Genomic DNA, 26,459 nt, shown 5'->3' on the forward strand with positions numbered 1-26,459 from the left:
TTCAGGCAAAGGGACAATGAAAGAAATAAAGTCCAAATTTAGATGATGTGTACATTTCTACCAGTTGGTTCTTGGTAGAGTTAGCCCTTCCAAATAAAAGCGAGCTATCAGCTGCCAGGTTTGGTCCCTCTCTGCTTGGGGCATGTGGCTAGCAGGCTACAGCACTAGTGTTGGCAGGCAGAGTGGGCTGCTCCGAAGGTTCTCACTCCAGGAATATTTACAAGTCTTGTGCCACTGTCTATAAGGAGTAGCCTGGCCACAGCTGGAACAGATATCCCTTCTCTTCCTCAGACTGCTGTACAGCTTAACACCACTGCTAACCATGAGTAGCCTGGCCACAGTAGGAACAAAGTGTCTCAAGATCTTTGGAGAGCCATTTAGGTCAGTGAATAGCCTTGCCCAAACTGAACACTCTAGAGTTACTGGTCAAACCTCCTGGTTTTTAAAGTTTAAAAGTCCATCACATGATGGACACCACTGCTGTTACTATGGTGTCAGTGACGTAATGGTCCTCTCCATTCAGGGTGCAAGAGTTCGATAAGAAAGTCCTAATACCCAACTTCAAAACAATTTCATCAAAACAAATTCAAACCACAAATAACTTTGTCCAAAACAAGCTTTCAAAACATAGATTTGAAATCGTGACAAGTCAGTGCACAATACAATACTTTTCTAACCAAGGGCAACCTGAAGTTCCTATTGCTATGATGCAGAAATGAGGTGAAGTCAGAGGTTGCTTCTGAAGTCCTAGAAGGAGCATCAGAAGCCAGAGCACCTTCCTCAGTTGTCTGCAGATCTTTCCTTTGGGTTTCTCCCCTAGCTCTCCAGGGCTTCAGCCCTTGGGACTACCTGTTGCTTGTTAGCTGGATCCCTTTTGGAATATTTCTTTTTGGTCTGAAATGATGCAACAACAACATAGCAGACCAGCCCTGGCCTTCCCTGTGCCTCTCAAACTGACTCCAAGACTGTATCCTGTAACACCCCCAAGCTCTTTGCTGCGATTGCCAGAGTGAAAATCCAAGGTTTGCAAAGGTTGCATGATTCCTGAATGAGGTTTGAAATCGGTTGCTGTTCTTGTGAGGTACTAAAATCAGCTGTACTGGCGAGGGATTACAGGATACGGCCAGCAAAGAGAACGAGAGCGCGCGCGCCTCGATGAGCAGGGTCTGTTCCCTCACCAGACATCCTGGACCTCGCAGGCAACATTTCCAGGGTCTTCCAGTCACATGTGACATGGAGCTAGACGAGGATTGTGGGCCCGTCACACGTCGGGGGTAGCAGCAAATAACCCCGGCGAGGTGCCCGTCAGCAGTTCGTTTGCAGACGAACGTATTCTCTTCCGCCTCCACGGAGCTGAACCGTAAAACCCACGCCCCTTTCTCGCTCGTTCTGCGTCCCCGCAGCCCGGAGACGCCGAAGCCCCTCCCCGCGCGGGTCCCTCCGGTCTCCCCTCCCCCGCCCCCTGCTTCCCCCGCCCGGGCTCCTCTCTGTCTCCCCCTCCCGGGCAGCGTCCGCGCGCGGCCGGCCCTCTCCGCCGCCTGTTTGTGAATGAGGCGCTCGGTTTCTCAATGGAGCCGCGGGGGGCTCGGGCGGACGCGGTGCGGCCGCAGCGCTGGCCCTGAGCCCGGAGGGGGGCGCCTCTTCCTCGCTCCCTCTCCCCTTCCCTCCCTCTCGCCGCCGCGGCTTTTGAGGAACGGGGCTGAGAGGCCGCTGCGCAGGTCGCCGGGGCCCGCATCCCCGAGGACGACTCCTCACGCTCTGGAGGAGCAGGAGCGCGGCGGGGGAAGGCAGGACGCCGAGGAGGCCGGCGGCCTTCGGGAAATTTCCGCCGCGACCCCCCGCTCCGGGCGTAGAAAGTTCTTGAGTTCCTATTTCCTTTTTAAATCCCGCTCGACTGTTAGCTCCTCGTCGGCACTTTAGTTTAGTTTTGTTTTTTTTCCGGGAGAGGAGGGGGAGTGCGGGGAAAGGAGCGAAGAAAATAAAGAAGGATTTCCGCTCCGAAGAGAGCGACAGTTGTGAGAGCTTTTCCTTCAGGAGACAGAAGCGGCGTTCGCGGCCGCCGCGGCCGCCCGGCCCCGCCGGCCCCACCATGCGCGAGCCGGCCTCGCGCTGCTGAGGCGCGGAGACGCGGAAGCGGCGGCCGGCGGCACCCGGCTCCCCGCGCTCCCAGGCGCGTTCGGTCGGCCGGGCGGGCGGTGGCGGTGGCGGCGGGATGGAGCCCGCGACCGCGCCCCAGCCCGACATGGCGCCGGAGCTGACCCCGGAGGAGGAGCAGGTAAGCGGGGCCCTGGCCGCGGCGGTGGGTGTGTCCGGACCCCCGAGGCCTAGGCCGGCCTCTGCTCACCGAGGCGGCGCGCTCCACGGCCCCCGGTGCCCCTTCCCCTGGCGACCGCGCCCCGGGCCGTGCGCCCCCGAGCCGGGGGACGCCGCTGGACGCGGCTCGCGGCCTCTTCTGCTCTTGAGGCTTGCGGGCCTCACATCGCCCCCTCCCCCCATTCCGGTGGTAATTAAAGTTCCTCGGACTGGGGAGCCTCCCTGTCCCTCTGACCACCTCCAACCCGCGATATTTGCTGAACACCTACTTGTCCTCTGGCCCCTCCACCCCTATAAACGTTCAGCTTCTTTACTTGAGGGTTTGTGGTTTTTTTAAGGACAGGCAAAGCCCCAGTTTGGGGGGAGGGCCCCAGCGGGTACCATCCCCCCTCCCGAGGAGAGTGGTGATAGGCACTGGGTACATAGATGCCCTAGATTCGGCTGTGGCAGGCCTGCTTAGGCAGATTCTGGAAGATCCAGGCCCTTTCATGTTCCCGAAGTCCCTGGCCTGGACCGCCCTATTCAGCTCTCTCAGACTGGGCGCATCCCTTCACCCCCACTTCCCTGCCTCCCATCTCATCTCGCTGTCTCCATCTTTCTGGAGCCTACATTGAGCTCCATTGTCCCTTAAAGCTTATGACCTTCAGTTCCCAGAAGGAAGTGGTTTGCGGTGTCATTCTGGGGGTTTGGGTAAGGGAAAAGCCCAGGGGCGTTGTAACTTTCCCTCCCCCACATTCCTTCTGGGGAGACACGGACCGCTCCTTCAGGGGAGGATCGGAAAGTCTGCAGGCTGAGATTGGGAACCCTACAGCCTTTTCACTGTCTCTTCCTTGGCACTGCCCATACCCGGCCTTAGCTATGCTCAAATATAGCCATAGTCTGATTTCATATTAAAACAACAACAACAACAACAAAAACCCTGAAATAAAAAAGATGAACCATACTGGTAACTCATTTCAAGCTCTTCAGCCCTTATTCCTAAGGACCACTTTTGGTAGCACAGTCTCTAGGGTGGAGACAGTCCGATTTTACAAACTAATTTTTAAAAAGCTCTTGACTTTTCTCCTCATTTGTGGAGATGACATTTTTCACATTTGGCCTCAGACCACTGTCTTGCCTTTCACGCCTTGAGATAAAATCAGCATGGGAGAAAAAAAAAGAATTCTGCTCTGTACAAGCAGTGGTAACATCCTGGTAATTGCAGTTGAGTGTTAATAAAATGCTTGTCAGGGCCTAGTGCAGGCAGGTGGCCAAGGAGCCCCTCTCGTTTCAGAATTAGGAAAATACTTCAGTACTATGGTGTGATGTTTTAGATTGATTTTAAAGAGGCAAAACTCGTTCAGTTCTTTTCCTTGGATTAGTTAGATTTAGAGTTTCTATGTTTCTAATACTTCAAGGCATTAGTATTCCACTATGCCTTGGGTGCACATTAAAAAAAATTAAAACTAAGGAAAGTAAATATTTAAGTATTGAAGTATTGATAAAGTCGGTGCTTTACTCTGCATAGAATATATACGTATACCAGTGTGTTTAGTAAAAATCTTTTACAGTGAATAACGTGATGGGCATTAACAAGAACTGGATGGGAACAGTAAAATACATATTAAGATCAACAAGGAATGTGGGGTTTTTAAAATCATACCTTTTCCTACAAAATGTCAAAATTTCTACAGGCATTTCAAAATGTTGAAACAAAAGTAGCATAATTCCAATAGTAATGCCTGATAAAGTGTCATATTTTAGTTTAATATCACATAAGAGCACTCTTCACTGTTAAGATTTATTTAAAATGTTTACCTTAAGCAGCAGCAAATTCGTGTTAGTCTTATCTAAGTAGTCATCATGGGAAATGACACATTCATTCCATAATGCTGCCCCATTGCTCAAACCAGTTTTAGAACTCATTTGGAGTTGATTTCAAAGCTTATGGCAGAATCTTTGAAATATCTTCAGTGTTGGAAACATTTTGCACTTTTGAGATCAATTTGATTTTCAGAAATAGCAAAAAGTCTTTTGGAACCCTGTATCATAAGTAAAGTAGCAGATCACACTGGGTTAACACAGGTTCAGGCAAAAGTAAAATGCATTTATGCTTTTTGGTCCTTTTGAGGGTAAGTAACTAACTACCTTAAAGATGTTTCTGGAGCAGATCTCTCCTGAATATAGGTATCCTTCTCTACAGTCATGTGAATCAGAAACCCAGACGTTTTCTTGGACAGTTTGCTCTCCCTCAGCCCCTGTACACAACACATCATCAGACTTTCCTGAATATCTCTTGAATTTATCTACTTCTTCCACTACCACCATCACCCTACTCCCCAAGCTATTGTCAAATCCTGACAGAACTTTTGTTTTCTACGTGAGCTATTTGCATTCCTTTGCTCTTATTCCAGAAGGCAAAGGCAAATTGCAAATCGAATTGCATCTTCCCTTTAGCCTCTCTGCCCCTAAAATAAGCATTTATAAAACCCTTCAGTGGCTTTTCACTTCTCTTGGAATGTTACAGCTCTTGAACATGCTCTACAATGCCTCAGGCCCTGTGTGGTCTAGAGCCCTAGCTAATTCTCACAACTCATTTTTCCTCCCAACACCCTGGCCCTTTGGTCCCTTATTCTTGCTGTTTTCTCCTGCTACCGGCTGTTTTCTCCTGCTACCGGCTCTTTGCACAAACTGCTTTCCCCTGTCTGGAAACACCCTCCACTATTAACTCCCTCTTCAGCCTTCAGCTCTTAGCTTTTGCTTCCTCAGGAAGGCCTTCCTTGATCTCCCCAATTAGTTTAGATCTGTGTTACTGGCTCTTAGAGTACCATGTACTGTCCTTTATATCACTTATCACAAGTTTACACTATTTGTGGGATTGCATGACTGGAATCTTCATGAGGATCGGAACTGTGTCTGCTTTTGCTCACTATCATATGTACATTGCCTAGCATAATGACTGGCAGTTAGTGTATGGACATTCTGGAAATACTTGTGGAACGAAGAGTGGTTCTGTACGTGAATTGTACACAGGCAGCAGCATCTCCTTTCAGAGGGGCTTATAAAAATAAGGGCATTGTTTATTTTGATATGCTAAGGATATTGTTCATTTTGATATATATGTCTAAAGGTCATCATTATTGCTTCATAGTCTCCTTTCCTATCTAGGCATGTGTTGAACTGATATTATACCAAATCCTCATTTTTAAAGATTTTATTTATTTGAGAGAGAGAGAGTGAGTGAGAGAAGAGAGAGCACAAGCTGGGGGAGGGAGGATCAGAGGGAGAAGGAGAAAGAGACTCCCCACTGAGCAGGGAGCCCGATGCAATGCAGTGCAATGCGGGGCTTCATCTCTGGACCCTGGGATCATGACCTGAGCTGAAGGCAGATGCTTAACTGACTGAGCCACCCAGGCGCCCCCCACATCCTTATTTGTAACTTTGATGTTCCTTGCCTTTATTTTCTCAGTTCTCAGTAATTACAGAGCCTACAATTGAGTTACAAGAAAAAGTGTGGTTTGCCTTTAAGGGGCTTACATGAATAACAACAGGATAATAACAGTAACTGTTTCCTGAGCTCCTGCTTCGAGTCCGGCTCTGTGCTGGGCATTTCACATACAATTAATCCTCACAAGATTGGAATTATTATCTCATTTTGCAAATAAAAAAACTCAGACTAAGAGAAGGAAGTTGCCCAAGGTCAGTCACATAGCTAGCAAGTGATGGAACCATGATTTCCACTCAGATCTGGGTTATTCTGCCTCCACTGCAAAGGTTCCCTCTATTATACTACGTAACCTTTCATGAAGCAGTTAGTCAACTTACTAAAATGTCTACATGGACATATACTAGCCAGTTTTGTTGGTTTTGGAATGGATATGTGTATATTTGGTTTTGATGATGCTTGTTAATATATGGTTTGAAAAATGCACAGAAGAGGGGTGCCTGGGTGGCTCAGTCAGTTAAGCATCTGTCTTCAATTCTGGTCATGATCTCGGTTGCCTGGGATAGAGCCTGGTGTCTGGCTCCCTGCTCAGCGGGAAGTCTGCTTCTCCCTCTCCCTCTGCCCCTGCTTGTGCTCTCCGTCTCTTGCTCACTCTCAAATAAATAAATAAATTTTTTTTTAAATGCACAGAAGAAAAATTTTGGAAATCTTTATTCAGACCTATGTATTGTCAACAGAGACATATCATCCAGTCTATGCAAGAAATTGTGATGAAAGTACTCCAGGGAAAAAATGTTTCTTTTTTTTTTTTTTAAGATTTTTATTTATTTCAGACAGAGTGAGAGAGCGCATGAGCAGTGGGAGCAGCAGAGGGAGAGGGAGAAGCAGGCTCCCTGCTTAGCAGGGAGCCTCATGCAGGGCTCTATCCCAGGACCCTGGGATCATGATCTGAGCTGAAGGCAGATGCTTAACTGACTGAGCCACCCAGGTGCCCCCCCCAAAATGTGTTCCTTAAGATAGAGTTGACAGCTCTCCATTTTGAGGTGGTCACAATAAAAATTTAATTTTTTGATATCTTCTTTATCTTTTGTACAAGAGAAATAACTATTCATGGGGCCAAATATGAAGAATATTATCTCTCTAAACTTTAAAAAGCCAAGTGTTTTGTGTCAGGAATGCATTTTTTGTGTTTATGTGTAAATATAAAAGCCTTTCTTAATGGGCTGGCAGAATTGTAAATCTGGCTGTATGAGGGTAATTTCTGCATATCAGTACTCATCTTCATTCTTAATTTTTTTTTTTTTTCTTTTCCATGGACCAATCTAAGTTATTTTTTTAAGCCATCTCCTGCCATAAGCAAAGGGATGGAAGATCAGTATACTGGTCGTCATTTGATCAAGTAAGGAAGGTGAGCTTAAGGTCCCATAGACTTTTCTTTTTTAAAAAAAAATTTATTTATTTATTTGACAGAGAGGGAACACAAGCAGTGGGAGTGGGAGACGGAAAAGCAGGCTCCCCGCTGAGCAGGGAGCCTGATGCGGGGCTTGGATCTCAGGACCCTGGGATCATGACCTGGACCTAAGGCACATGTTTAACGACTGAGCCACCCAGGCGCCCCGGTCCCACGGTCCCATAGACTTTTTTGGTCCGTGTACAGAGTCATGGTCCAAACCAGTGCTGTGGTCCCCACTGGGTGGTGGTCTAGGTTCTCTTTATTCATCTTCATAGCCGGTTGGAAGTGGATTCACGTGAGAGTTATGGAATAGAGCATGAGTACCATCTCCCCAGGGAAAGGGCTGGGCCCTGGTGCAGAGATGAGGGTGGGCGATTGTGCTCTCTGATGCGATTTGAGGAAGACATTCAGTATGCTCACTCCCACGCCGGGGAGCTCTACGAAGCACCTGCGAAGTAGATGAGGGCCTTGCACATGCGAGCTGAGCCCTCCTCACCGTGGGCGCCACTCGACATGGCTGTGCCCCAGACAGACCTAGCAGCGTGGACAGTGGGACACAGCTGCCGCCGCTGCCGCTATTTTCGACCTCCATTCTTATTATGTTACTGTCTTAATTTTACTTTCTCAGAGCATATACTTACATTTGTAAGTGGACCTGAAGTTGATAATTTTATTGAATTTTCTATGTAATTGTAATTAACTTGACCATCACGGATTATTAAGGATTTCCTCGTCTGTTCTAGGTCTAAAACCTTCAGAAAGTTAAGTGGGGCTCCCTGGGTTACATCTGTTTGGGCATAAGTTGTGAGGAGAACTCCCTCTTCATAATAAGCCATAAAATAAAGATTCAACTAGGATTCTAAGGATATTCGAATTCTGCAATAACTTTTTTTTTTTAAAGATTTTATTTATTTATTTGACAGAGAGAGACACAGTGAGACAGGGAACACAAGCAGGGGGAGTGGGAGAGGGAGAAGCAGGCCCCCCGCAGAGCAGGGAGCTGGATGCGGGGCTCCATCCCAGGACCCCGGGATCATGACCTGAGCCGAAGGCAGACGCTTAACGACTGAGCCACCCAGGCGCCCCTGCAATAGCTTTTTAGGGTCTTTTGATTTTGCATGGATTTCCCAGTAGTGATTGCTAGAATAATTAGTTTTCTAAAATACTTACGCATTTATACATATTTTCATTTTAGACCAAAGATGGTTTTAATAACTTGTATAGTGCTTCTCTCACATTAAAAATAATTCATGAATTTCTTTAAAGTTGCTGTAACAAATAATATTTATTTTCAAAACCTCTAAAGAAAATTCCTAATTTATTTTTTATTTTTATTTTTTTAAAGATTTTATTTATTTGACGGAGAGAGACACAGCGAGAGAGGGAACACAAGCAGGCAGAGTGGGAGAAGGAGAAGCAGGCTTTCCACGGAGCAGGGAGCCCGATGCGGGGCTTGATCCCAGGACCCTGGGATCATGACCTGAGCTGAAGACAGACGCTTAACGACTGAGCCACCCAGGCGCCCCAAGAAAATTCCTATTTTAGAGTTAATGTTGTTTAGAGCATTATTGTAAGGATAATAAGCTGGTGCACATAGAACACTTAAGGTAGTAAGCACTCTGTAAAGTTAGCCATTATCATGGTATTCTCCGTTTTTGAATAGTGAAAGATTTTAGAGCCAAGTTAGGTTAAACTAATCCCAAGGGGGAAAATATTTGTATTCACCCTGGGGACCATCACTTAGCATAGACTCATATGAATGTCAGAAAATAGTTATCTTGTGGGGCCCTGGATGGCTCAGTCTGTTGGGTGGCCCACTCTTGATTTCAGCTCAGGTCTTGATCTCAGCTCAGGGTCCTGAGGCCCAGCATGGAGCCTACTTAAAAAAAATAAGTGAATAGGGCTGCCTGGGTGGCTCAGTCGGTTAAGTGTCTGCCTTCAGCTCAGGTCACGATCCCGGGGTCCTGGGATCAAGTCCCACATTGGGCTCCCTGCTCTGAGGGGAGTCTGCTTCTCCCTCTCCCTCTGCCTGCCGCTCCTCCTGCTTGTGCTCTCTCTCTGTCAAATAAAATCTTAAAAAAAAAAAAGTTATCTTGCAACTTTATAATGTAGTTTCAAAAACCTAGTCTAATTCTGTGCTGTGGTTTGTGTTCTTATAACAGGGATCATCTAAAGTTAAAATTTTAACTGCCTTGCAGTGGACCTCAGAGATTTTTGGCATTTTTCCCAAGGGCAAGGGTTTTGTGCTGGTTCTTGTGGCCAAGAACTTCCCTTTTCCCACAGCCTCACATGTCCTGTGCTAAATGTCATCTGTCCCCCCAGAAGTAACCATACGTCAAGGACCAGATGATTCATAACGTTAAGTAGAGGCCTTCCAGAAACGGAAAGAAGATGAGGGAAAGGTGAAGAATTCTCATTATTTTTGTTATTGCCAGTAACTACTGATGTTGTAATTAACAATCAGGTAAAATCTCATCTGGATGTTAGAATTTTACTCTGTTAAAATTTCTGAGCATATCAAGGGTCTTTGACTTCACTTTTGTGAATGTTAAGCAACCTGGAGGTTTTCTCAAAGGAACGTGACCTTTAGTACTTATTAATGAATTGAAATGTAAGACAGACCATGCTTTGGAAAGGAGCTGAACTGTTTCACAGAGGTAATAGTTAAAACTCCTCGGGGGCGCCTGGGTGGCTCAGTTGGTTAAGTGACTGCCTTCGGCTCAGGTCATGATCCTGGAGTCCTGGGATCAAGTCCCACATCGGGCTCCCTGCTCGGCGGGGAGTCTTCTTCTCCCTCTGACCTTCCCCCCTCTCATGTGCTCTCTCTCATTCTCTCTCTCTCAAATAAATAAATAAAATCTTTAAAAAAAAAACAAAACTCCTCGTAGGTCAGTACATTTGAGTCTCATTCTCTGACTTATATACCTTTATTGTATTGGAAAAGACATAGTAATGTTGGGATACTCCAATTTTGTCTTCTAAATATTAAGCCTCATTTTATTTTATTTTAAATTTATTTTTATTTTTTTAAGTAAACTCTACTCCCAACGTGGGGCTTGAACTCACAACTTGGAGATCAAGAGTCACATGCTCTACTGACTGAGCCAGCCAGGTTCCTCATTTAAGCCTCATAGCAGAATGGCTTGTCCACAGCAGTGTCAAGATTAGACGCCATTACCCTAACTCTGATTATTTGTTCAGATACTAAAATCTGCAGTGCAATTTCAGCCATTTCATACTTGTCCTTCCATCCTGCCTTGATGTCTTACATAACTGGGGGTATTTTCTTTTTCCAAATCAGTCATTATCACATTTGCCCCCTATGCATACTTCTGTATAAGAGCTCCTTGGTTGCTCTTTCTGGCCACTGGAATAGTCACTGTTTTGTTTTGTTTTTTAAGATTTTATTTGCGAGGGGGGGTTATGAGTCCACACGACTGAGAAGGGGGAAGGGCAAAGGGAGAAAATCTCAAGCGACTCTACACTGAGTGGGAGGGCTTCATGCAGGGCTCCACATGGGGCTTGATCCCACGACCCTGAGATCATGACTCTGAAATCATGACCTGAGTGGAAACTAAGAGCTGGATGCTTAACGACCTGCGCCACCCAGGCGCCCCTGGCATAGTCACTGTTTTCTATTCCTCTTTTTCCGGAGTAGGGGCAGATGTTCCTTAAACCGGTCATTTAGCCTGCACTCTTCAGAGCTGGAGAGCTGGTACCTTCTGGAATGAGTACTTTCATATCTGACTTTGAAAAGATCTCCTGAGTACCTAACTGAGATGGCATGGAATAGGCAGTGGAATAGGGGTGAGAGTCTGAGAAGCTCTAGAGCCCATGGGAAGAGTTTTTGTTAAAGATTGGTTATCTCTTAGATCCACATTATAAAATAGACCAAAACAGTAGATTAGAAGTGACTTTTTTTTTAGTTTCTCCTTCTAAGAAAAGCATTCCATTTTTCTCTAGGAAAGACAGTTTCTGTTTTATGTATTGGTTTCCTCTGAAATACCAAACCCATTCAAAACACACATGCATAGTTCTTGCCTTTTTATCCAGCATGGGTGCCACAGATCTGACTAGGCTTATGGAATTATTATGAAACCAGAATTTATTCTCAGAATTGGTAGGCAGATTTTAAAGAGAGCCATCTATGACTTTAGTACTGAGGTTTCTAGGGACATTAATCTATGAATTACTTGTTCATTCCTTGAACAACTGGCTAGTCTCTACCTTTGCATTTGCTTTCATATACGTCATTATTACATGATATACATCATTATTAAAATAATCCTTTAAAAATAGTCTTTTTAGATTCTCTGCAATGACCATTTGTTTCTTTTTTTTTTTTTTTTAAGATTTTATTTATTTATTTGACAGAGAAAGACACAGCGAGAGAGGGAGCACAAGCAGGGGGAGTGGGAGAGGGAGAAGCAGACTCCCTGCTGAGCAGGCAGCCCGATGCGGGACTCGATCCAGGGACTCCAGGATCATGACCTGAGCCGAAGGCAGTCGCTTAACCAACTGAGCCACCCAGGCGCCCCCATTTGTTTCTTTTATAATTAAAATCAGTAACATCTTGTAAAAGGTGCTGCAGGCTCTATACAAGTTTGGGGTTATGTTATTAAGTGCTGAGATCCCAGTATCTAAAATTAATGCAAATCTGACCTTTTTTTTTTTAAAGATTTTTTAATTTATGTATTTGACAGAGAGAGAGACAGCGAGAGAGGGAACACAAGCAGGGGGAGTGGGAGAGGGAGAAGCAGGCTTCCTGCCGAACAGGGAGCCCGATGCGGGGCTTGATCCCAGGACCCTGGGAACACAACCTGAGCCGAAGGCAGACGCTTAACGACTGAGCCACCCAGGCGCCCCTGACCTTTTTCTAAACAGAACTATTTGCAAGTAAAACCTGGGCCTTTGGGGAGGTGATGCCTATGAGTCTTAAGTAAACATCAGGAATCCCCAGCTTCCTTTGTGGCTCAGGAGTTTTATTTTATATAAGTAAAATCCCTTAGAGTTACAAAATGCTCAATAAATAGTTGTGATAATGGTATTCTTGTTCCCTGTGCTACAGGAAACAAACATTTTTTTTTCAGCTAAGAATAGGAAGAAAAATTAAGAATCTGACTTTGTAGCAATGAGCTGGATGATTCCAAGATTGTCTGACTTCTGACAGTTACCATGCATGAGTAATGTATCTACAAGATGGTAGCAGGGCTGCCTGTAACTCATTTTATGCTGTTAACTCTTTCTGTACCATCCATTGGTTCACTGATTAATTTCTTCTTTCTAGGTTATAGATTACCTTTAGGTGCATTGGTCATCGTTGTCTTTTTTTTTTTTTTCCCAGATAAAACTTTAAAAGGTCGTCTGATCTAAAAATGACTCATACGTGGAGTACAAAGAATAACATCTTATCTTCCATATCTTTCTTAAACAGCCTTACAGCCTTTGTGAAAACGTCCTCATTCCATTGTTTATCTCAGTGGTTCTCAACCACCATGATTTCAAACACCCCCGACCCCCAAACAAATGTCTATGTCTAGAGATACATTTGATTGTCACATTTGGAGGGTACTACTGGCATCTAGGGGGTAGAGGCCAGGAATGCTGCTAAACATCCTATAATGTATACTACAGCCCACCACAACCAAGAATTACTGACCCAAACTGGCAATAGTGCCAAGGTTAAGAAATCCTAGTTTATATCTGAAGGACTTTGTAGTTCTTAGGAACAGAGATACAAGTGCCTACTTTTTAGTTAAAGATAGGTTTTTGGCTAACACATTTAGTATTTATTCAGATATGTATCCCCAGATAATGATTTCGGGCATTAACTTTACCTACTGAAAAAATGAAAAACTCTAGTCTATTATTTTATAGCATAACTATCCCACAGGATAAAATGAGCCATTTGCATGGGTTTTCAGAGATGGGGGGGCGGTTTATAGGACTAGCCGAACACTACTGAGCCCTGTCATGTAATGATTATAATGGGAAGTGTCATTTTTGCTTTCCCCTCTTAATGTTTCTGAGTTTCTGTTTCCCAGGTGAGTGAAGTGATTATTATGTATTGGTCTCCTCCTTTTCATGTTAATGTTCACTGAGAGGAAGATTATAAACAAAATACAATTTGTTCAACAATCATTTATTGTCCATTGTGTACCAAGTTCTTGAACACGGTTGAGGGGCTCTCTGTCTTTGAGGAATTGCCCTCTAGTTCTCTCTAAGCAGTTCTTGAATTGTGGGGTACCCACCAAGGAAGAGAACCTCTTTCTTATACATAGTGAGGGCGGGGTCTCAGTCTTCTCTGCATCCTTAGTGTACATTGTGAGAGTTCAAAATACATTTACCGAAGAATGAGTGAAACTATATTGAAATTCTTCACACAACCTATGAAGCTGGTATTGTTTTGCTCAGGATAATTGTCTTTGTGATAATAGAGATGATGTTCAAAAGCTTTCAGTAATTTACCAAGAAGGCAGCACTGGGACTCAAACTCTGACTAAATGCAGTGCTCTTTCTAGTAAACTTCATCTGTTTTACCTACGTGTTTCTGTGTTTGACATACCTATATACATATACACCAAAAATAGCTTTCTTGGCTTTTGGGGATTGAACCTTCTTGGTTTCTGCCATTTACAAGTTTTCCTACAGAGATGGGGCTACATTGTTACTGGCTGCTTATTGTACATTTATTTTTTTTAGATTTTATTTCTTTATTAGAGAGAGGTCACAAGTAGGCAGAGAGGCAGGGAGAGGGAGAAGCAGGCTCCCTGCTGAGCAGAGAGCCCAATGCTGGGCTCAATCCCAGGACCCTGAGATCACGACCTGAGCCGAAGGCAGACACCCAACCGACTGAGCCACCCAGGCACCCCTTATTGTACATTTATTTATGAAAGAAATTTTATGCTTTAATGGGGTTAGTGAACTTGGGGGTTCATGTAGGCCTCTGGCTGTACCTCTCACAATGTCATAAGTCTCCTCTTTGCCTTTATAAATCCAGTTTTTTTCTATATGTAAAGTTTAATCTTATATAAACATCAGCATAATGGGGAAGCATATATAGTATACTTGCTTACTAATAACTAGGATGAAACTACAGCTTTTTAGATTGTTTTCCCATGATACCTACACATTGCCCATTTTTTTGGGCTGTACTTAAGTTCCTACTAGAGTTTATTTCTCAATTCTTGCCAAGTGTAAAAAGTAGAGGAAAATTTTTCCAGAAAAAAAAAAAGGATTTGTTTCTCCTTGTTTTTACTCACTTTTTTTCTTTAAGATTTTATTTATTTATTTGAGAGAGAGAGAATGAGAGAGAGCACATGAGAGGGGGGAGGGTCAGAGGGAGAAGCAGACTCCCCGCCAAGCAGGGAGCCCGATGCGGGACTCGATCCTAGGACTCCAGGATCATGACCTGAGCCGAAGGCAGTCGCTTAACCAACTGAGCCACCCAGGCGCCCTTTACTCACTTTTTTTAAAAAAAGATTTTATTTATTTATTTGAGAGAGAGAGAGAGAGAACACAAGTGGGGTGAGGGGCAGAAGGAGAAGCCGACTCTGCTGAGCAGGTAGCCCAATGTGGGGCTCAATCCCAGAACTCCGGGATCATGACCTGAGCTGAAGCCAGACGCTTAATCGACTGAGCCAGACAGGTGCTCCTTGTTTTTACTTTCTGTACTCACAGATTTCTCCTTCTTAAATTCATAAAGGAAAAAGAAAGTTACTGAGAGGAAGTCCTGAAACCTTGAACATAATACATGAGCACAAGAAAACAGTTTTATTTGGGAAAAGTTGTTTCACTGAGAGTTTAGCTCTTCCATGCCAGGAAAACCCCAAAAGTGAAGAGAAAATGGTATTTCTGATGAGGTCAAGGACTTAAAAGTGATATAGCTAGCAAGATTAAAATATCCAGGATTTCCAGCATACTTTTGTTTTCAAAAACATAACCATCCATCTTTTTTTTCTTCAGCTACCCAAAGCATCATTTTCTTTTTTCCAAATTAAAAATTTTTTTTTAAATTTTTATTTATTTTTAAGATTTTATTTATTTATTTGAGAGAGAGCACAAGCAGGGGGAAGGGCAGGCAGAGGGAGAGGAGAAGCAGGCTCCCCACTGAGCAAGGAGCCTGATACGGGGTTCAATCCCAGGACCCTGGGATCATGACCTGAGCCGAAGGCAGACGCTTAATGACCGAGCCACCCAGGCTTCCCCCCAAAGCATCATTTTCTTTCTTGGTTGATGTCAAACTAAGGAAATGCCAGCTTTGGAGGTGATTTTTTAGAAAATTAGAAGCAACTGGAAATTTGTGTTTTGAATGAAAATGCTTGGAACGCTGGTCAGAACCTCTAATTGTTGTGGTGCTGTCCTTACAGTGCTTCAAATACTGGTAAAAGTGCACATCAAAACTTGTGATAATAACAGTGGCTAAGCATTACCTACTAGGATGGCTATAATTTTTTTTTTTTTTAAAGAAAATAACAAGAATTGGCACTCTTGGTGGGAATATAGAATGGTGCAGCACTGTGGAAAACAGTTTGGTGGTTTCTCAAAAGATTAAACATAACAACTACCATATGACCCAGCAATTTTACTGCTAGCTGTATGTCCATGTCATAGCAACATTATTCACAAAAACCCAAAGGTAGAAGCAACTTGAGACTCCATCGACAGATGGATAAACAAAATGGGGTGTGTACATACAATGGAATATTATTTAGCCTTAAAAAGGAATGAAATTTTGATATATGCTACGATGTAGATGAACCTCAGAAACACTATGCTTATTGGGGCACCTGGCTGGCTCAGCTGGTGGAGCATGTTGACTCTTGTCTCTGGGTTGTGAGTTCAAGCCCCACATTGGGTGTAGAGAATACTTAAGAATAAAATCTTGGGGATGCCTGGGTGGCTCAGACAGTTAAGTGTCTGCCTTGGGCTCAGGTCATGATCCCAGGTTCCTGGGATCAAGTCCCACATCCGGCTCCTTGCTTGGCAGGGAGCCTGCTTCTCCCTCTGCCTGCCATTCCCTCTGCTTGTGCTTGCTTTCTTTCTCTCTCTCTCTCTCTGGCAAATAAATAAAATATATTTTTTAAGATTTTATTTGTCAGAGCACAAGCAGGGGGAGCTGCAGGCAGAGGGAGAAGCAGGCTCCCTGCTGAGCAAGGAGCCCGATGAGGGACAATAAATAAAATCTTTAAAAAAAATAAAATAAAATCTTAAAAAGAAACAAACCCAAACCCACTATGCTTATTGAAATAACCTGGACACAGAAAGTATAATTCTATTTACATGAGGAAGCTAGAATTGGTAAATTTATAGAGAGAAAATAGAGCAGTAGGGGCTGGGGGGAGATGGGAAAGAGGATTATTGTTTAATGGGTACAGAGTTTTGGGGTTGATGAAAAAGTTTGGGCATATATAGTGGTGATGGTTACCCAACATTGTGACTGTATTTAATGCCATTGATTTGTATACTTATGAATAGCAAAAATAATAAATGTTACGTATATATTTTACCCAGTGAAATAATGGCTAAGCACTAGTCTAAGTATTTTACAGGTGTTAATTCATTTAATGAATAACATGAGGCATAGGAAGGAGAATAGGTGTTCATTCTGCTCCTGGTTTGACTGCTGATTTTGAATCTAGAATCACTTATGTAAGTGCCATTTCTTGGTTACAGAATGTATCTATGTTAATAATTTGTTAGGATGTAAATTGTAATGTTTTAAACTCCTGAATATTTCACCTGTGAGATCCAGTTGAGGTCTCCTGTGTAGCAGAAGAAGGAGTTTTCTTTGTAGGACAAAGCACTGAATATTATGATGCAAACGGACCTGATTTTATAGCATCTTCCTTTCCCCTGCCCCACTCCTAATATAGTTCTGGGAATGACATGGTTCTCAAAGAGTGGTCTCCAGACTAGCAACATGAGCATACCCTGGGAGCTTGTTAAAAATGCAGATATTCAAGTCTCACCCCATACCTACTGAATCAGTAAGGTACAACAATCTGCATTTTAACAGGCCTCACTCAAGTTTGAGAACTAGTGATCTAGAGAATAAGTAGAGTGCTGTTGCATTAGTGGGGGAACCATCTAAAAGTTTAGATACCTAGGCTCACTTCAGGAAGAGAAGACCTGGATTTACAAATTGAGTCTAGAACTGTAGGTATAGAACTAGTTTGAACTGGATGAAAGCTCCAAGAATTATCTGATTCTAAATTAGAACTGTACTGTTCCATGGTAAAGGAACAGTAAGACAAAGCTCTCAAAAGACTAGCATTTACCGTGGTTTCTCTCATCCATAGAAAGAGCAGAGCCTCTGTCTACTTGAGAAATAGAAATGGAACCACAATGTCTGCATGGTTAAAACAACAGGGCATTGAGACACCTGATGTCCATTGCAGATGGCATTCCCTAGAGAGATGCTTGGCTTCCAAGGGAGTACTGAATGAAAGGAGACACAGGCTGTTCTGATTCAGCCAGGAAAACCTGCCAACTTTGACAAGGCTATTCCACAGGGAAGCTCGTGTTACTGCAATGTCAGTTGCCCTGATAATCTGGACGTAGGAGTTACCAGATTTTATTTTCTGGGTCCTGCCAGGGAGCTGAGCCCAGTTCTAATTGGAATTGAAAATGGGGCGCTGCAGTGAGGACAACCAGATTGCAGTTAGCTTTTCCAGGCTTCCTTCTTTGTAGGTTTGCAAGTGGCCCCTTAGGTACAGTAAACTGTTCTACTTGTACTATTTTATGAGCATGCATAGGTTTGCCCCTGAGTTGATCTGACAGCTTCCTTAGGTTGGGAAGTATTGATCCAGTAAGTTTGAAATGGCTGAGGTCTGTGATGGCTGATGTTGCCTACTATAGTCTTCCCGCCAGCTGTACCCTTCAGGGGTAATGGAGCTGCAGGGTACAGAGACATGTAGGAAGAGCCCCAGTTTCTTGAGTATGTGATGAAGACTTAGCTTTCAGTTACCTAAGGCACAAGCTGTGGGGCTTATCTCAGGAAAAAAAGAGGGGCTAGTTAAATTTGGTGTAGATTAGCAGTAGCAGGTCTAATCTACAGGCCAGGGCCAGATTAGCAACAGGTCTGACATGCCAGGTCCTAGAGTTTTAAGCTAGAAGTCATCAGGTCACTCCTGTCAGATCCATGTGACATTGGCAAAATTGAATTTGAGGTGCATGTGGGGAGAGGTTAGAGGGGAAGGGGGAGAGAAAGATGGAGAAAAAGGAGATGAAGATGAAGGGAGAAATGTTTTAGTTATTGAGAAACAGAAGCAGTTGAAGGGTTATTTCAGTTGTGTGAAGTGGAGGAAATAGAGAACCAGCAAGGAAGAAACTAGTTGCTATGTTTTCTTTTTTCCCTAGTTACTATGTTTTCAAAGCTTCTCAACATTCTGATCTTTTCCTGAATTGATTGTAATTTGCCAGTGACCTTCTTAAAATTTAGCACTTTAGGATTGAAGACGGTCTTACAAGTAAAGTCTGATAGACCTCCTTGTTTTGGGCTTACTTGTTTTGGACACTGTGCTTCTGTAATGTGTTCCAAATTTGCAATAATTTTTGGCAGTCTTAGCAAACTGTTGACTCATAGGTTCAAGTCAACTGAGATCCCTAAGTCTTTTTTTTTTTTTTAAGATTTTATTTATTTATTTCACAGAGAGAGACACAGTGAGAGAGGGAACACAAGCAAGGGGGAGTGAGAGGGAGAAACAGGCTTCCCGCTGAGCAGGGAGCCCAATGTGGGGCTCAATCCCAAGACCCCCCAGGACCCTGGGATCATGACCTGAGCCGAAGGCAGACGCTTAATGACTGAGCCATCCAGGCGCCCCCTCTAAGTCTTTTCTTACGTGTTTCTGTTAAATTTCTTCTGGTGCTTCTAAAATTGATTTTCTTGCACTTATCCTATATAAATTTCATTTTGTTAGATTGAATGTTCACTGAACATTTTGTGAACATTTTTGTTAAGCGTTATGTGCCAAGAACTTTACAAATACTACTGTTTCTCCCATCTTCAACAATTCTGTGAGGTATAAGTCCACTTTTATAGAATAGAAATTAAGGCTTAAAGAAGTTAAGTAATTTGCTTGCATTCAAAACAATGAATTGATAGAATCTGGTATTCATACCCATCTGACTGACTCCAAAGTCTCTTGCTTTTGAATATCATCCTCAGCCATTGTTCGATCCTGTTTTGATCTTTGAGATCTGTGTTCTATTTTAAATATATTTGTTCTCTTAGCTAAAGGCCCTCTCATATGGTCAGCATGACCCACTGCTGTTACCTAAGTCATTTATAACAGTGGGACCAGGCCAGAGATGGATGCAGAGCAAATCAAGGAAAAGAGCATGGCTTTAGAGTCAGATTTGGTTTTGGAATCTTGGTTGTATCATCCCAAGTGCTGTGTGACATGGCAAGGTCCTTAACTTGTCTAGGCCTCTGTTTCCTTATATGTAAAATGCCTTAATACCTACAAATGGGCCTGTTGGAAAGGGTGAATAAAACATGGACGCATAGTGCTTTCGCATTTTCCCAGCTGCTACCCGCTCCAGTTGGTTAAGGAAGGGGCAAACTAAACAACCAGAAGAGGGGCGCCTGGTGGCTCAGTCTGCCTTCAGCTCAGGTTGTGATCTTGGGCTCCCTGCTCAGCAGGGAACCTGCTCCCACTCCCCCATCCCCCCTCACGTGCCCGTGTACCTGCTCTCTCTCAAATAAATAAATAAAATAAAAAACAACCAGAAGAAGCCTGAGAAGTCCTTCTAGGGAAAAAAAAAAATCTAAAAAATCTAAAGGACATGGACATCCTAGCATACAGTAGGCTTTCAATAAACATTAGTCTACTTATCTCCCTCCTTTCAGGGAATTACTTTAAAATCTTTTTATTGGGTGCCTGGGTGGCTCAGACGGTTAAGCGTCTGCCTTCGGCTCAGGTCATGATCCCAGGATCCTGGGATTGAGTCCCGCATCGGGCTCCCTGCTCCTTGGGAGCCTGCTTCTCCCTCTGCTTCTCTCTCTCTGTCTCTCTGTCTCTCTGTCTCTCATGAATAAATAAATAAAATCTTTAAAAAAATAAAAAAATAAAATCTTTTTATTTTGGGGATGCCTGGGTGGCTCAGTTGGTCAAGCGTCCAACTCTTGATTTGGGCTCAGGTCATGATCTCAGGGTCATTGGATCAAGCCCTGAGTTGGGCTCCAGGCTGGGGGTGGAGCCTGCTTAAGACTGTTTCTCTCCAGGGCGCCTGGGTGGCTCAGTCGTTAAGTGGCTACCTTCCGCTCAGGTCATGATCCCAGGGTCCTGGGATCGAGCCCTGCATCGGGCTCCCTGCTCATCGGGAAGCCTGCTTCTCCCTCTCCCACTCCCCCTTCTTGTGTTCCCTCTCTCACTGTCTCTCTCTCTGTCAAATACATAAATAAAATCTTTAAAAAAAAAAAAAAAGATTGTTTTTCTCCTTCTCCCTATGCCTCTCCCCCGCAGGATCTCTCTCTCCCTCTCCCTTTCTCTCTCAAAAAGAAAAAAAAAAAAAAAGAAAAAAATATATATATATAATCTTTTTTGTATCCTTTAAAAATCCATCCTCCCACTGCAATCCTATTGATCTTGGGATTTTTCTCTTTTCCTCTATTATCAATTTTGAGCTCTCATAATCAGCTTGGCAAGTGTTCAGGCAAACATGTTCTTCCTACTCCCTGTGAACAGCACTCTGAGAGCCCATAATCTTTTATACATTTACTCACCCGAATGGTGCCAAGCACTGTGCTTGGTGTTGAGCATGCAATTGTGAGCCTGGAAGATGTGGCCCCTGCACTTCTCTAAACTTATAGTCTAATGGGAGCTTAGATAGTAGCATAAGCTTTTATAATACTGTGTGCCTGGCTGGAAGGCAGTAAGGATTTAGGGGCGCCTGGGTGGCTCAGTTGGTTAAGCGTCATGATCCCAGGGTACTGGGATTGAGTCCCACATCGGGCTCCCTGCTCAGCGGGGAGCTTGCTTCTCCCTCTGCCTGCCGCTCTCCCTGCTTGTGCTCTCTCTGACAAATAAATAAAATCTTAAAAAAAAAAAAGACGTAGGATTTAGAACTGACACCTAAAGAGTGATAAGGAGTAAACCAGGTTTGGGTGTAGGGGAAGAAGAATGTTCTAGTATGATCTGGAAAGTCAACTCCAATTTATTGACAGACACTCACATGTCTCCTTTTTTTTCTAAGGTCTCAGCTATCCATTGGAAAAAGAGATAAATGTTGTTAGCAAAGGCCTCCCTAACCCAGCAGGTCCTCCATGTCCTTTAGATTTTTTAGATTTTTTTCCCCCTAGAACGACTTTTCAGGCTTTTTCTGATTGTTTATTTTAAAGATTTTATTTATTTATTTGAGAGAGAGCAGGCGCATGGGCACATGGGAGGGGCGAGGAGTGGGAGAAGCAGGCTCCCCACTGAGCAGGGAGCCTGAGATCACGACCTGAGCTGAAGGCAGACTGAGCCACCAGGCGCCCCTCTTCTGGTTATTTAGTTCACCCCTTCATTTACCAACTGGAGTGGGTAGCAGCTGGGAAAATGCCTTCAGATTTTTCTTTATGGAGAGTGACCAACTATCCCTCCCATCCCCCCCCACTCCCCACCCCATTCCCCTTGACTCCATCTGGGAACCTGGATGATTGTGCTCTTGCTGATGGTGAGGAGCTTTCTGTTTATTCTCCAGATTTCTGTTTTCTTCTTTTTCTCCTCTGTATTATAGTCTTCTACCCCCATCTCTCTCTCTTTTTTTTAAGATTATTTATTTATTTGACAGAGAAAGACGCAGCGAGAGAGGGAACACAAGGAGGGAGAGTAGGGGAGGGAGAAGTAGGCTTCCCACCGAGCAGGGAACCCAATGTGGGACTCGATCCTAGGACCCTGGGATCATGACCTGAGCTGAAGGCAGCCGCTTAACAACTGAGCCACCCAGGCACCCCTACCCCCATCCCTTGACATGAATTTTCTCTTACGACAATTTAGAAATGTTTACTTCCTTGCTTTCTTGTTGAATCATTTCCTCCATGGTCTCTGAGTGTTCTTCATCCTCTTTGATAAATTTTATCTGGAGAGTCAGGTTTTTAAGCCGGAGAGGAGAGATGCCAGCTTGTGTTTACTAAACAGGTTTTTCACAAATGCCTCCAGCAAGAAAGTGAATGTGGCACAATTTCTGCAGTGCCTTGGCGCATCCCCTGTTTAGGGCTAGGAGTTCCTTTTTTTTTTTTAATTATTTTTTTGACAGAGATAGAGACAGCGAGAGCAGGAACACAACCAGGGGGAGTGGGAGTGGGAGTGGGAGACGCAGGCTTCTCGCCAATCAGGGAGCCCGATGTGGGGCTTGATCCCAGGATGTTGGGATCATGACCTGAGCCAAAGACAGATGCTTAACCGCTGAGCCACCCAGGCGCCCCTAGGGCTAGGAGTTCCTAAAAGCAGCTATAATCGTTTGTCCCTTTGTAGAGCTCCCTAACTCATTCATTCCCTTTTGCCCTGATATGAAGACTGTCAACAATCATTTGGTGGCATAGTTTAAAATACTTTATAAAGCATTATGTTCAAATATTCCTATTATATATATTTTAGTTGAAAGCTATATAAAATTAATACATTTTATTTTTTTGAGTAAATGTAGCCACATGATTTAAACTTAAAAAGGTACAGGGGCACCTGGGTGGCTCAGTCGGTTAAGCGTCTGCCTTCGGCTCAGGTCATGATCCCAGGGTCCTGGGATCGAGCCCCGCATCGGGCTCCCTGCTCAGTGGGGAGCCTGCTTCTCCTTCTCCTCCCCGCTCAGTGTTCTCACTCGCTATCTCTGTCTCTGGCTCTCAAATAAATAAAATCTTTTAAAAAAAAAAAAGGTACAGAAGAGAAAATGGTAAATATTCCCTTCTCTTGCCATGTCTGTGAGCCACCTAGCTCTTCTCTGAGAGGTAGACTGCCCCAAGAGAGGCCACTTTGGCAAGAACATTATTTTGGGTTAAAAGTAATCAAAACCCAGCGGATGCAGGAGAAGTTATCTTCCTGGTCCTCAGCTGCCTAAATTTACATTGGAAAAGAGAGCCTATACAAGGAAGAGAGCTATTAACACAGGCTCCCCTTTACCTAAGAAACTTATCTGCATAATAGGGCAACCTTTGTTTTTCAGAATATCTCTTTTCACCTTCCTGCTGTTGGCTTTCTTCCCCTTTGTATCCTCAGACCTACCCCTCTCCTTAGCTCCTGTAAACTTCATGTTGTGTCATTGCCTTTGGAATTTCTTGTCTGTGTGGATTCCCCATATATACTCCGTTAAATTTTATTTTCTCCTATTAATCTGTCTGATGTCAATTTGATACTAAGTCCATCTAGAAGGACCTTGAAGGGCAGAGTAAGGTCTTTTTTTCCCCTGACAGAGACGACCAGTGTTACCAGTTCTTATATATTCTTCCAGAGTAATTTTGTGTTTAGGCAAACACATGACATATATATTATCTGACAAGATGAATGGTAAGTGTCTTGTATTTCTCAAGGCCACTTAGGGAGTGGAAAGACTATAGGATTTGAAAAGACTTAAATTCAAACCTAAAAACCTTAGCTCTGTCATTTATTAATTGAGTGACTTTGGGCAACTTGCTTATTAATAAGCTCTGTGTGCTTTCTTCATGTGGTTAATAATACTTAGCTTGCCAAGGCTGTTGAGTATGTTGTGGTACATATCCTTCTTTGGTGCATGTTAAATGCTTCACACCTGGGTGGTACCTTTGTTATTTCTTGCTGCACCATACTCATTGGCCTATGTGAATTGGGAGAAGCAAGAAGTGAATGGATTTAAATTGCTTTCTTTACTGTAATATGTGATAAATGCTCTCTTACATATGGATGGGAATCATGAGCCAGCAGAGACCGAAATAGCATTTTGAAAGGAATAGGCCGCCAAGAGGGTGGCGCGCCGTGATCATATAGTGGTTAGTACTATGCGTTGTGAAAGGAATAAGAACGTCTTTTGCTCCTCAACTGAAGACTGGCTATTCCTGATCTGGGGCCTTCACATTTGACTGTTGGAGTGCTTGATAAACCCTAGCTCTTCACTCCACTGGGTAGGAAGTTTTTAACACTGGGGAGATTTTCACGTTTAATAGCTCAATTAACTCTGGCCCTTCTGTATTGCCTGAAGCTTTGGACTCTTGTGGGAAGCTTAGAACTTGGTCAGCCCTACTTTGAGTTTCCTGCTGTCCAGTTCCTGGTGTGATGTTAATCCTTTTTTTTTTTTTTTGAAGATTTTATTTATTTATTTGACAGAGAGAGGGAACACAAGCAGGGGGATTGGGAGAGGGAGAAGCAGGCTTCCGCAGAGCAGGGAGCCCAATGTGGGACTGGATCCCAGGACCCCAGGATCACGACCTGAGGCGAAGGCAGATGCTTAACAACTGAGCCACCCAGGCGCCCCTGATGTTAACCCTTTTAATAGCAGTTAGCTCTTTTTTCTTTTTGGTTCTTACACAGTGCTCGATGTAATAGATGGAAGAGTCTGGGGTTTAGTACCATTCCCATTTTATTTCATCAGGAGGTTGGTGTTAGGTCTTTCTCCATGCTTATCTTGCTTTAGCATTTTTTAAAGTAAACTGTAATTTCATTTTATTTATTTGTTTGTTTTTAAGTAATCTCTCCATCCAGCGTGGAGCTTAAACTCGACCCTAAGATCCAGAGTCACATGCTCTACCTACTGAGCCAGCCAGGCATCCCTGGCCTTAGTATTTTTGATGGGATTTGTAGGGCTTTATGTTTGAAGTTCACTTGGTCTCTTCATGTGTAAAAGAGATTTTATATCTCGCAATACATGGATACCAGAGGGGTACCTGGGTGGCTCAGAAGGTTAAGCATCTGCCTTAGGCTCAGGTCATGACCCAGGGTCCTGAGATTAAGCCCCTGCTCAGCAGGGAGTCTGCTTCTCCCTCTCCCTCTGTCTGCCCTTCTGCCTACTTGTGATCTCTCTCTCTCTCTTAAATAAATAACATCTTAAAAAAAAGAAACACATGGATACCAGAATAAAGAGACTTGATAATGTGGGGTTATTTTTTAAAGTAAGAGAATTTTTGAATACCCACCGTGTAGTGTTCTATGCTAGATATTTTAAGCCGCTGGTTGTGAGTTCCCAAAGCCACTGGTTCTGAGTTATCCAGATTGCTGGGAGTAGTCTTACTAATGATTTATCTTTCATAAATAGATACATTTACTGTATCTTCTGAAGGGACTTGGTATTTGAAATATTGGTAAAGAGAACCTAATTGGGGAACCACTGGAAGATAGAAATGTTTACCCATTATAATATATGGGCCTAGGAATTGTATGTCATGTCTTATTTATTAGGAAGTGTGAGATACAGAATTTATTACAGCTAGGGCCTGCACAAAGAAGAAAAAATTTTGGGAACATTAAAATATCCTGTAGTTTCTCTAACTTTTTGAAGGATAGCATTAAAAAAAGAAAGAGGAGGGGCACGTGGGTCGCTCAGTTGTTAAGCATCTGCCTTCAGCTCAGGTCATGATCCCAACGTCCTGGGATCAAGCCCCGCATCAAGCTCCCTGCTCAGCAGGAAACCTGCTTCTCCCTCTCCCATTCCCCCTGCTTGTGTTCCCTCTCTCACTGTCTCTCTGTCAAATAAATAAAATCTTAAAAAAAAAAAAAAAAAAAAAGGAAAGAAAGAAAGAGGGGCTCCTGGGTGGCTCAGTCAGTTGAGCATCCAACTGTTGATTTTGACTCAGGTCATGATCTTGGGGTTGTGGGATCAAGCCCTGCAGTGGGCTCCTCACCCAGCAGGGAGTCTGCTTGGGATTCTCTCCCTCTGCCTCTCCCCCTGCTCGCTTGCATGCTTTCTCTCTCTCTCTCTCTCACACACACACAAACACACACAAATAAAATATTTTTTAAAAAAATGGGGGCACCTGGGTGGCTCAGGCGTTAAGCATCTGCCTTCGGCTCGGGTCATGATCCCAGGGTCCTGGGATTGAGCCCCACATCTGGCTCCCTGCTCGGCGGGAAGCCTGCATCTCCCTCTCCCACTCCCCCTGCTTGTGTTCCCTCTCTCGCTGTGTCTCTCTCTGTCAAATAAATAAAATCTCTAAAAAAATAAAATAAAAAAGAAAATGAAGATGAAAATAATTTTTAAAAAAGTTTTATCCATAGGAGGCATCTGGCTCAGTTGGTTAAGTGTCAGACTCTTGATTTCTGCTTGGGTTATGTTTTCCACGTTGTGAGTTTGAGCCCTGAGTCGGGCTCCATGCTGGGTGTG

At 43.8% G+C, this 26,459-nt stretch overlaps 1 protein-coding gene across 1 annotated transcript in view; it reads left to right on the forward strand.

The window, feature by feature from the left end:
- Positions 1–1,509: 1,509 nt before the first annotated feature.
- PTPN9 (protein tyrosine phosphatase non-receptor type 9) overlaps positions 1,510–26,459 on the forward strand; it is a 78,234-nt gene continuing 53,284 nt past the window's right edge. The window contains exon 1 of the mRNA XM_045899661.3: positions 1,510–2,275. Coding sequence (XP_045755617.1) covers positions 2,213–2,275 — 63 coding nt within the window. The 5' untranslated portion in view covers positions 1,510–2,212. The remainder of the gene's footprint in view (positions 2,276–26,459) is intronic.

Source organism: Mirounga angustirostris, unplaced genomic scaffold (genome assembly GCF_029215605.1).
Source record: "Mirounga angustirostris isolate CCGP_5_RB_7025 unplaced genomic scaffold, mMirAng1.0.hap1 SCAF_9, whole genome shotgun sequence".
NCBI lineage: Eukaryota > Metazoa > Chordata > Mammalia > Carnivora > Phocidae > Mirounga > Mirounga angustirostris.